Source organism: Drosophila elegans, unplaced genomic scaffold (assembly GCF_018152505.1).
Source record: "Drosophila elegans isolate 14027-0461.03 unplaced genomic scaffold, ASM1815250v1 contig_208, whole genome shotgun sequence".
Taxonomy (NCBI): domain Eukaryota; kingdom Metazoa; phylum Arthropoda; class Insecta; order Diptera; family Drosophilidae; genus Drosophila; species Drosophila elegans.
This window is the reverse complement of record NW_024545578.1, coordinates 19,695,058-19,707,560: the sequence shown is the minus strand read 5'-3', so window position 1 is coordinate 19,707,560 and position 12,503 is coordinate 19,695,058. Positions and strand designations below refer to the sequence as shown.

The 12,503-nt window shown below is 38.1% G+C and overlaps 1 protein-coding gene across 14 annotated transcripts in view; it reads left to right on the top strand.

The window, feature by feature from the left end:
- Window positions 1-12,503, top strand: part of LOC108142349 (hepatic leukemia factor) — a 57,030-nt gene that overhangs the window by 38,349 nt on the left and 6,178 nt on the right. For 2 of the 14 annotated variants that reach the window (XM_017266129.2, XM_017266131.2), the window contains exon 1: window positions 5,400-7,067. The exons of 6 other annotated variants lie outside the window; for them this stretch is intronic. In XM_017266129.2, coding sequence (XP_017121618.1) covers window positions 6,089-7,067 — 979 coding nt within the window. In that variant the 5' untranslated portion in view covers window positions 5,400-6,088. Of the gene's footprint in view, window positions 1-463; window positions 3,255-5,050; window positions 5,085-5,399; window positions 7,068-12,503 lie in introns of those variants that run through there. 6 more of the 14 variants (XM_017266130.2, XM_017266127.2, XM_017266128.2 and 3 more) reach the window with 5 other exon arrangements.

Here is a 12,503-nt window from a genome sequence, read left to right as displayed (position 1 = left end):
ATAATAATTTATTTGTTTTGATCTATGTATAGAAACTATTTAAAGAATAAACCTTTGTCTCGATTATTGATTTGGCAAATAAGAATTCGCTTGTTCACATTTAAATATGTTCTTGAAATTTTCCATGGCGAAAATTGTTTGAAAAACACGGATAGCCTTTGTACCGGTTGATTCCACTTAGAAATAGCGTCACAAAAATCATATTATACAAAGTTAATTGAACTAAAAGAAAGCGCAGACTATACAACTATACAATGCCTTTTCTTATTCCTTATCATCATGATCATCAATAAAAAATAATGGAAACTAAATGAAAATCATACAAAAATAGACGCAAACAAAGTGCATTCCCTGACTACACGAAAACAAGCGAGCTCATTATCAGTCACTATCAAAATCGCTTCCCTATACTGAACACTGAATCACTCTCAACAATTTTAACCCACTATCACCTGTTCATTAGCAACAACAAATTGGCTATCAATTGGCTGTAAAAAGAAGTAAAACACAAAAAGTGCTCAACACTAATCTGGGTTTTCAAACCGGAAGCACAATATTTTCAGATAGCACAGACAAAAGTTTATGTTGCACTTAAAACTACAGTGAAACTAAGTGTAAAGACAATGCGCACAACTTTCGGCCGTGGCCCAAAGTTTATACTGCTGATAAGCAAATTCAATCACGTTCAGCACAAGGAGGTGATCACCTAAGATCACAAGGAAAACAGTGAAATTCCATAACCAGTGAAAGGGTTAACCAGTGAGAATATCGGACCCAGTTTAAAGAACCAGTGACCATGTCGTCGGATACGAATTCGTGTACCAGTTTTTTTGCCCAGGAGCATGCCAATGCCACCTTGTCGCAGTATTTCCAGCAACTTAACTCTCAAGTTGCTGCTGCAGCGGCAGTGAATAGTGGCAATGGCAGCAACACAAGCGGTGGCAACAACAGCAGTGGCAACCTCAGCAGCAGCGGAAATTCCGATAGTGGCAATGATGGCAGCATGACAGGATCCTCGGGAACAATGGACAACCATCGCAGTAGTGTTAGTAGCAATGATTCGGGTAAAAGCAGTGCTGGAGGAGGTGGAGGTGGAGGTGGAACCACCAGCACCGCTAGCAACAATGGCGTGAATGCCTGGACATTGCACCACCAGCAACACCAGCAACAGCAGCAACACCAACAACACGTACACCAGCAGCATCAAGCACACCAGCAGCATGTTGCCGCTGTCCTGCATCAACAACAGCAACACTCTCAGCATCACAACCAGCAGCAACATCTTGGCCATACGCTTCATCCGCATCATACACACCAGCAACAGCAGCAACAACAACAGCAGCAGCAGCAGCAACAGCAACAACAGCAGCAGCAGCAGCAACAACACCACCAACATCAGCAGCAGCATGCACAGCAGCAACATCATGCCGCCCAGCTGGCCCATACACTTTCTTCGGCCGCTGTTGCTGTTGCAGCGGGAAATACCAATGGCAATACCAACACCCACTCCATTTTTGGCACCGGCAACTTCCACTACAAGACCAACAATTCGTGGACGCTGCCCACGCTGGCGTATCAGCGGATTTACCAGGAGAATCACCATTACCAGCGCAACTCCTTCATGGATCCACAGAGCAATGCCGCTGCAGCTGCAACAGCTGCCGGTTGCAGTGCTGCTGCTGTTGCAGCATCCACAGCAGTTGCAAGTGGCAATCAGGGCTCTAATGGAAATAATACCAGTGGCAATAATAATCCTGCTGCAGTGGGAACTGGTAATACAAATACTGGGAATCCCGGCCAAAGCAACAACAACAACAACAGCAGCAATAGTAACAGCAACAGCAATGTGTCCTCCGTGCAACATGTGGCAAATGCCGTGGCAGCAGCCGTGATCGCCAACGAGCATCACAACCATTTGAACAGCCTAAAGTCCCGATTTCAGCCAGCCAACACAGGTGAGGTGAAAAAGTCTGGAAAATTGGGGGTAATATTAGGGTAAATATTCTGAAAGCTACAAGAAAATTAAGGAAAACAGGGTGCACAAAATTAGTACCTAAAACCGTTCATTAATAATAGTTAAAACTCGAATGTTTATGTGTTTCCCTAACGCTATAGTATAAGTTATTCAAAGTGTTTCTCGTTGGATTTAACATTAGTTGAGTATAGTTTTCTGAATAGTTACTTGGCCTTGTAAGTAAATACAGAAAAGTACATTACAAATACAATGGAAACCGAAAACAACTGATAAAATGTATGACTATTTTGGTGGTTTTTTATTTTTCTTCAAGCTTGTCTTGTATTAGAAAATTACTATTCCGTTGCAAACTCTTGATATATGCCAAAAGCCCTTCGCGAAATATCTGTAGAACGTCTATCTGCATCCCGCGGGCTGATATCATCCGACGTCAGCGGCCGAGAACTTTGCGCATTGCGAGCTTGTAAAGCGCAAAAGTCAAGAAAGCTTGCCGCGCACACGTGAGCTCAGCTGGGCTAATGTATACTATACTATATGTGTATATATATAGTCCATATATACTGTACTCACTGACGTCGACGGTTCGAATTGAATAGGAAATGGAATTCGAAATGTGAATACATCGGCAAATGTATCTTTGCACTGAGGGATCGCCAAGTTTATTGGTTAGCAGCCTACCACAAGGGAAATTTCATTAAATTCAGCTATTTCCTTTTTTTTTATTGATAAAATGAATTTATTTTCGCGACCTAGGCCAAACTGCGTTGCAGTTTAAAAAAACTTTATTTAGTATATAACACTAAACTGTTAAGTGCCTATATATACATATGTCTATATCTTAGTTTTCCAAAGGGAATTTTTAATTTTGTATAGCAATTGGAACTGGAAAATTTGTTCATATGCCGTTAAATTTTTCATTTAATAGTAATTAAACGAGAACATCTGTGTGGCATTTGGTTTTTTTTTAGGCCAGACTAAAAGTTTTTTCAATGCTGCTAGATTTCAGTTTTCTTTTTGGCACATCCTTTCACCCTTTTTGATCTACTTAGTCAATGCATTTGGCACAAATCCTTTTGAAAATCGCGACTGAGCTGCCACCAATTTTCATGATTTTTCCATGGTTTTTCCACCTCTTATTTTTTTTAACTGACCTCAGTTGGTCAACGTTGAGAAAATGCATTTGGTTTGATTAGATTTCGGAATTAGGCTGATGAGATTTTTATGACAGATGATATGGAAATGCATATTTCAAATGAAATGTGGGTGGTCTTCCAGCTCTCCCTCTCGATTGTTTGTTGCTTTTTCGCTGTGACGGTGAAATTTTTCGCTATTGAATATACTGGAAATGACCTTTTAAAGGCGGAATGTATAATAATTTGTATGAAATTCGTTTTATTTGTTGTGTGGGTAGAGTGGGGAAAGCTAAAATGGATAAATGTCAGTTGTCGTTGTGGGTGGGCACCCCATGCATGGGAAATTTCCGCCACCCTTGACAGAACCAAATATCTGTCAATTAATTCTCACTTGTGTTCTTTTGATCTATCGCAAATAAATACAATTGCTTTATTTCCTAGGTATTTTAATAAATAAATTAATAACGTTTTTTAAATTCATTTTCATTTGTGTATTAAAGCAGCACTTTAATAATATATATATATTTTTATTCTCTTTACAGGTAAGCATCCAACCCAAACTTTTGGACTGTAGTTTCCCTTTTCCGGGAGTGTTAGTATTTGTATGTTTGTTAATCATTTTGCTGGTAAGCTTTTGTCTTGTATCATTCACTAACATTAAACATTGAAAGGAAATAAAGTTTTTAGTTTTAATGCTTGGGGTACACAATTCGTATCAATAAAAGTTCCATTAAAGCCAAACGTAAATTTATTTGTAAATCGCAGTTTATACTCAAAGTTGTGGCTATTTAAATAAACTGTATTTAATCTTTATAAATATTTATATTTTCACTTTAAAACCGTACGTTTTTTTTATTTAAATATTTTTAAGACAACGGCTTCTTTTACTTTATTTACAACATGGATTCTTATAATAGATAAAATTTGTATTGTATTTATTCTTTCACAATAAATTAAAAATTGTTAAAAGTTATCAAACTATTTTTATCAAAGTAATGGTTTTCTATAAAATATTTTTTTCATAGTAATTTTCTATATACTTTAAAAAGTGTAAAAAACCCATCACTTGAGACCAGAAAATCGCACTCAAGTAGACGAGCGAGCGAAAAGCTTTTGCGAGCGACTCAAAACAAAGCTGCTGCCTGCGTCGGCAGCGGAAAATCTGCTTCCGCATAGACGTCGACGTCGGCAGCACAGCTCCCGCCAAGCGTGGCGACAGCGACGTTGACGTCGGCAGAGGCGAACTTTGGCAGGCGGCGCGAAAGAAAGTAAACAGGCGGAATGCGCAAAAAAAAACTAAGCGAGCGGGGAGAAAGGAGAAAGACATGGTGCCGTGGGCTTTTATGCTTTCGGTTTCAAGTTTGGCTTTTATTTGTTGTTTCTTTTGCTCTTTTTCTCGCTGTCCCAGCTTTTCTCTGTTTCTCTGGTTTTCTCTGTTTCTCTGCTCAGCTGCGAAGCTGAAGCTGCGTTGCATGGCAAATTCGACGCGCGCGTTCACTCAACGTTCGCAGTCCGGCGGCACCGGTTCGGTTCACGGCTCTCTAGCAAAACCAAAAAACCAAATCAAATAATATATGGCCAACCAACCAATCCCGAAAACTCAAAGCCCACTCACCAATACCAAGCCGCCGAAAGCAAAAGCCATAAAATAATACGTATACGACGCGTGTCTTCGTCTTTAGCACGACGCTTTCGAATTCGTGCGAACTTGTGAACTTTCGTTTCCTTTATCTTCCACCCAACGAGGATCGATCCTCTTAAAAGCATCCCTCATTTTGGATTAAAACGAATTGTGCAGTGCTCGAAATTAAATGATCTCCTGAATACCAGAAATTTATGATCCCTCACGATCATTAAAGTGAAATTTAAAAAAATGCTTTAAATTCCTGAATGGAAAAAAAAGAATTTATATGAAAATCAGAGTACATAAAACATCACAAAAATATACAAAATAAAACGACAGAAGTAAATCAAAGGTGCTTATAAGTTTGCAAAGCAAATATTATTACAAAGGGAGCTAATAAAAATCTAAGGAAATAAACAGCTTGAACTTAAAACCAAAAGCAAATATATTAAACATTTTTTGTTATAAAAATTATTTAAAGCTTAAAATAGATTGACACTTTAAAATTTTAATATATTACAAATTAAATTCGAATGCCAAAAATATATTTTACATGAAATAGGAAACCATAATAAAAACCAAAACAAATTGCATCTAAAGTCAAAAATGTAGAAAACAATATTTGAATTGAACTGTCAATAAACAATTTATCGAATTTTTTTTTTTTATCAACATCGCAAACATTCCCTCGCAAAAGAAAAGAATTAATATATGCAATAACAAAATATTCGCTTGAACGTCAACCCACAGAAAATAAGTGCGACGATCAGGCTGACAAATAGCAAAAACGCATAGCAAAACATTTTGCTGGGTGGTTTTTTTTGTTTTGCCGATTCAAGGTCAAACTTTTCTCATTCAAAAGCGGCGGGCAGCGAGAACTGAACCCCTTAGCAAGCGGGCCCAGCCCCACACACAGTCACAAAAAATTAAATAAAACAACGCTCAGTACGGGGAATAGTTGACAACGAATAATAATAGAAAAAGGCAAACAAAACAAACAATAGAAAAATTGCGAATGCAAAAAAAAAAAAAACGACAACAAAAACTAAGCCAAAGCACTCGCAATATTCTGAGTATCAAAGTGTACAAGTGTAAGCTCGCTCTCCGGCTGATGTTGCTGCTGTGCGGGCGATCGCCACAAGCAATTAGAAGCGGCAACAGCAGCAGCAGCAGCAACAGCTACGGCAACGTGCGATAAAAAGCTTTATTCGGTTTTAAATTCCAATTTGTTGTTAATTAAGTTAACAGCCAGTGCCGCAGCAGCAACATGTTTGGGCCACACATGGCCAGCTAAGTGATATATGCAATAAATAACTTTGAATTGAACAAGGAATTTAACAAATTGTGATCTCAGCAATGAGAATGGACTATCAAATGCCACCGCCAGCATTGGCGCTACAGCAGCAGCAACAGCAGCAGCAGCATGGCCTGCAGCACCAGCAACAGCAGCTGCAATTGCTGCAGAATGTGCAACAGCAGCAGCAGCAGCAACAGCAACACCAGCAGCAACAATTGCTGGGCAACATGTCGCAGACGGCGGCATTGCCACCGCTCAGCAGTTTGCCACTGCAAGTGCACAATCTGCCGCATTTGCTGGCCGGCAACGGCAGCAACACGGGCAATGCCAATAGCAACACCAGCAATTCGAATCTCAATGTGGCCTGCAACAACAATCTGCTCCGCAGCAACATGCAACACCAGCAGCAACAGCAACAGCAACAACAGCAGCAACAGCAACTGCTCAACAATCTTAGCAATGGCAATAACGTTGCCAATGGCTCATTGCCGCCGCCCACGCAATTGTTGCAGCATCATCTGCAACATCTGGCGCATGTAAATGTGAATGCAGCCGCTGCTGTGGTGGCAGTAGCAGCCAACAACCTGCAACAGCAACAGCAGCAGCAGCAACATGCCAACAGCAACAACAGCACGGGCAACAGTCCAGGCAGCAATAATAATAATAACATACTCAATCACAACAATCTCAATATCATAATTAATAACCATGCCTCCCTCAACAACAACAATAATAATAACAACAACAACAACAATCCAGCCACACCAAATGCCAATCTAACGGCAACAAACAATGCCACGCCTACAGTTAACACCGCCTCCGCGGTGGCGCAACAACAACAGGCGCATGAGAATAGTTTGGTAAATAGCCTAGTGGGTGTTATCAACAACAGCAACAACAACAACAACAACAACAATAATAACAATACAAACAACAATAGCAACAATAATAATAATAATGCTGGAGGCGATGACAACAATCGATGGACGCAATTCCAGGTGCAACAATTGTGGAAGCAACACGCCAACTATTTAAATGGTATGGATCATCAATTAGTAATTAAATACAACTAGCAACATGGAAATAACTATTGACATCATTCAGGAATTTAATTACATGTTTCAGAGCTAGAAAATACTATTCTACAATTATAATTGTTGAAGCAACTTGAAAGAAATCTAGCTGGGAAGATCTTTAAACATTCTGCAGATGTTTAAGGGGATGGGTACAAGAATCTCAAATCGAAGTGAACATTGATATTCTATTTAATATATAATTTTCGTAACTTTTACTTTACTTGGGAAGCATAAAGCTGCGAAATGGTGTGTTTTAAGGCAGATAAGGAATACCTCTAATACTTAACACACTTAGCCTACCTTCATGCCACAAATTGCTGATGTTGCAGCTCTTGACCTTCGCTGGCTAAGTTTATTTCCTTGTCGCAGTCGCTGCATTTCCCCAAATTGATTGTATCCCTGGCTAATTTTTCTCACCCCATCGGCAGCGGCAGTTCCAACACCCAAAACGACCCTGATGTGGTGTCAAAGTCAGCTTAAATCGATCGGCAAGGGGCACATGTTGCTGCTGTGGCTTTTTATCCGGGGTCTCACTGTCCAATTGAGGAGACGGCTTATGAGGACTGACAGGAGGGGCTTTTGGTTTCTGGGGGGCTGCTCTATGGGTTCAGTGCGGCGGCTCTGACATTTCCGCGTGGGGTAGGTTTCCTCGAGTATCTTAACTTTCAAACCTTTCGGACTTTCCGACTCTGACTCCGGCATTTCACAATCACTTTTGCTTTTGACTTTAGGCCATGCTCTCGGCAAGGGCCAAAATACAGCAACAAGTTGTTGAACGCGACATTTCCAGACAACTTTCGTTTCTGACTTTTGGGTGCTTTCCATATATACGTAAATATATATATATATATATATATATATATATATATATAAATATTCCAAGCTACTTTTTTTGGTTTTATTATGATGTATTTAAAAGCCGACTGGTCCGGCCTCTTGGCTTTTTTTGACTCTCGTCTCGTCTTTGGCCTTTTGTTGTTATCACCCAAAGTTGATCTGCCAAAAAATAAAGCGGCAACAAAAGGGCAATTTTTTCTGTGTTTCTGTTTGACATTGCGCGGCATAATTTATATGTGTCCAGGCGGACAATATCAAATTCATAAGCGGCTCTTTGGCTGCCGAAAAATGCGTTTTTACTTTCGTTGAAGCAACGCCGACGCCAGCAACAACAAGTCAGCTGCTCTGCCGGCTTAGCAACATCACCAAAATTAACTTTCACTTTTTCGGCAGTTTTTAAATTCATTTCTTTCTTTGCTCTTTGGTAGTTTTTTGATATTTTTTTGGCCTGCTCGCTGTTGACGTTGTTGGCTCTTCTTGAAATAAAACAGAAAGACAGACAAGCCACAAAAACAAAAAAAAAAATTGAAGGGTTCCAGTTCAGCTCTAAAGAGTGGGAAAAAATATAATTTTATCTTAATCAAAAAATATAAAATTTCGAAAGTTGCCAAAAACAATGTGTAGATAAATGGCATAGGTCTTTTGTTTAATATTTTATTATTAACTAAATAGTTGTGAATGGGATTTTATTTTATTTGCTTATGATATGATTTTATTTTAATACAATGTAATATATTCAAAGCATAAAAAACATAACATTGTTTTTAGTATTATGCTATAAAAAAATTAAATGCTAAAATTTAAAAAAATAAGTTTTTTTTTTTACTTTTATTAAAAAATATATATATTACTTTGTTTAAAATTGGGATACTTTTTATGTATATTTCGTAAATTTATTTAATTCTTTTTTAAAATACATTTAAAATTTACCTTTTTAAATATTGTTTTCGAAATAAATAGTTGAATTGCTTGCATATGTTTCACTTGGCTGTTGAACCGAGATATCAAATGTTTAAAATATATGCAAACAAATTGTTGGTATGGGAAATTGTAGAATTTAAGATAAATTGTATTTTCTTGAGACTCTGTTTTCAAAAGGTTTTCTTTTCTCGCATTAAGTAATATCTGTTTGCAGCTTCTTCAGTTTCTACGGTTCTATCAAAGCCATGACCACGAGCGCCTCCAATTTCAATTGACTTGACCCGTTCGGTGCGCCTCAATCTGGCCATTCATGACTTCCTTTCGTTTGGTTTATCTCCGCGGGAAGCGCGTCGCATTAATGCGCCCCTGAAACATGCCAAAAGGCGAAAACTGAAGGGGGCTAGCGGGGGGCCTAGAAACCCCCGAGCCGTCACACACTCACCCAGATAGGCGGCCTGCCAAAATGCAACGTATTACAGTTATTTCAATCAAAAGCGCTAGCTACTCGTCTTGGCCAAACGCAAGATTGTTGCCAATTTATTGTTGTGCTGTGTTGTGTTGTGTGTTTGGCCGACACTCACTCACAAGCGCAAAATGTGTTGCGCAATCGCACAACGGTAAAACGTGCGAATTGCTGCGACGCTGCCAGGTGAGAAACTTGAATCAGTGAAAGTGGCCCGAAAGAGAGGCGCTTTGGCTTTTGCCTTGTGCACCACGAGGCGTATGAGCAATCTGTTCACACGTCGTCGGGCCTGGCGAAAAATACGAAAAACACAAAAAGACCAGAAGCACTTTGATTGAATTTACTGTGTTTTGATTACGTTTTACCCCAGCCACGCCTCCAACGTTTTTTTTTTATTTTCCAACTAGCCAGCGTGCTCTGCATATTTGAGGCAATTTTATTTGGGTTTCGATGTCTCTGGTCGTCGTTCGTGTTTCAACCGCTTTATGGCATGAGTCTATAATTTGATAGAGCCAACACGATACGTATGATTATCGGTTTCGCTTCCTTATTTCTGCTAATTAACTGCTCCGGCTGCTGCTGCCGCCGCTGCTTTGGCTTTCTTTCGAACTGAAATTGGGCTAATGGGTTGAGCGGAAAAACTCTGTGGCAAATTGTGTCGCTGTCTGCGGATTTTCACTTTCGCCGCCCGAGTCTCGGGCAATTAAACTATTGCAAAATATTCCGCCGCTCGGTGCGGTTGTCTTTCATAATTTTCTATTAATTTCGTAATAGCAAAGAAAGCGGTCTGCCGTTAGGGAAATCGCGTTTATATCAGGTAGTCTGCAAAAATTCAGAGTGCCGGAGATGGAAAAATGAAATTGCACAGCTGGAAAGATTGTGAAATTTGGGAAAGTTTAGAAAATGGTTTAATTTGGTTGCTCAAAAATTATAGTTTTCAACAACTTGACAATTTGTATCATTTTATTTATTTTAAAACCGGCCATAATTATATAAAAATGTAGATTCCCCTGAATTTTAAATTATATTAATTTGCATTTTATTTAAAAATTAAGGAGGAAATTATTTGTGTGTTAATTAACATATTTATATTAAATATTTGTATACAATCCGTAACGGTCATACCAAACATATCTCAACGTTTGAGGTTCGATGGGATGACTGGTTATAATTTTATAGCCCGGATAATAGTTATTAAAGTATGGAAACTATGTTTTCAAAGTATGGAAAACTTTTTACTAAACTTTTTTTTTTTGTAAGTAAAATATATCTAAAACTTACCATTTTAATATTTAAAAAATCTTATTGGGCTTAGTAACCTACCTTCAACGGTTGTTCTGTTTGGGAAAACAGGCAAAATAATTTTCACCATATATTTGAAAATGTATTGGATAATTCAAAACTAAATAATTAAAAAGAAATTTCGTTTGAGACCAAAAACAATTAACATTTTACAGCAGTGAAATAAAGGAAAGTAATAATAATAGTATAATAATTGGACTTAACGACTATGGACAAATTCTCCAATATAAAGTTGGGCAGACATCATTAGTTTTTAACAAAATATTGCCCTTTGCCGCCTCCCAGCAACAAGCACTCCGCGCTAGCAACCCGGAAATCTAATGCCCATCACATTTTCCCACACATAATTAATTTCACAAAAAAAGAGCGGTAAGGTATAAAACAAGCAGACTGAAAGCTGTAAAAAATATAAAAAGAGGTACAAAAAAAGCAATGCAAATGAGCGCAAATACGGAATGAATGCAATGCACACAAAGCCGCAGCAGCAAAAGCAACAACGACAAACTAAATACACAGAGACGGGGCAACAATCGAAAGTGTTACACTTTCTGCACTTCACCAACAACAACAACGAAAGCAACAACAACAACTTCCCAACAACAATGGCAACAAACCATAAAAAAAGAGTGCGATGTACATATAGTTTATAAATCGATGTAATACAACGAGGCACTCAGGCGCAGCAGCAGCAACAACAACACGAAAAACAACTACAACACCACGGAAAGCAGCAACAAAAAACCAGTCACAGTTGCGCCATCGTTGCGCATGCGCACTGTATGACTGAAAGTACAGAGAGTGTAAGAGAGATGGAGAAAGACAGGTGAAAGGGGCGGACAGTTGTTGTTGTTTAACGTGTGTGCTGGCGGCTCAAAATAAAAAAAATTTGCAAAAAGTTGCATAATTTAGCCACAACTTATTTCATATTTTTTTTTATGACATTATTATTATATTTTATTGTTAGTACTATCGATTTTATTATTATTGTTATGATAATCCAGTGGTGTTAAACTGGGTCTCCAAAATAAACTTTCGCGTGGAATACATTTTCATAAATATTCTTCAATGTCGTTGGCATCGTCATAGTATAATCTCTGATTTAATTCTTCCCCCAGAAGTTGTATCGATTTGCGTATTTTAAACTGGTTTCTCTGAATGCTTTTTTGGGGATAGTTTTTTGGCGGCTTCAGACTCGTTTTTTCCTGTCTGTTCAGCACTCTCACTTTCATTTCGCTTATCGAGGGGGTAAGTGGGGTGAGGAGTAATTTCGGGCGGTTGAGACGGATGTGGCTTGGAATCGACATTTTAATTGGTCTAATAGATATTTTATCTAACTGTTTAAAGGCGGAACCAATTGTAGATAAATGACAACAAAACGAATACAAGATTTTAAGATGGGAAAACAAAATTAAAATAAAGTAAATAAAACTATTTTAAAAACAAAATCAATTTTTCTGGATTCTTATGTACCCTATAAGAAATTAATTAGGTATTGTAAGCTATTTAAAAAAAATATATACTTCCTTCCACTTAATCATCACTTCCTCTTTAACTAACTTGTAAATTCATCAAAATCACTGTCACTAAAACCGCCATCCAACCAAAATTTACGCTGCTTCATACTAAAAACCCGAAAAAAACGAAACAAAAAGTGAAAGTTTAATTCCCAAAAAAAAAAAACCTTTTACATATCTGAAAAATCTACGGACCATGGTCTACTAAAAACTGTGGCCAACCATTAACACAACAAAGACCAAAAAACTAACAATTTACAGCAAAATAATAAGACCAGTAATAAGCATAATCTTATTATAAGGTCTATAAAAAAAAACTATGCCCAAAAAAAAACTGGGATTGTGTGAGAGCGTTTCACTA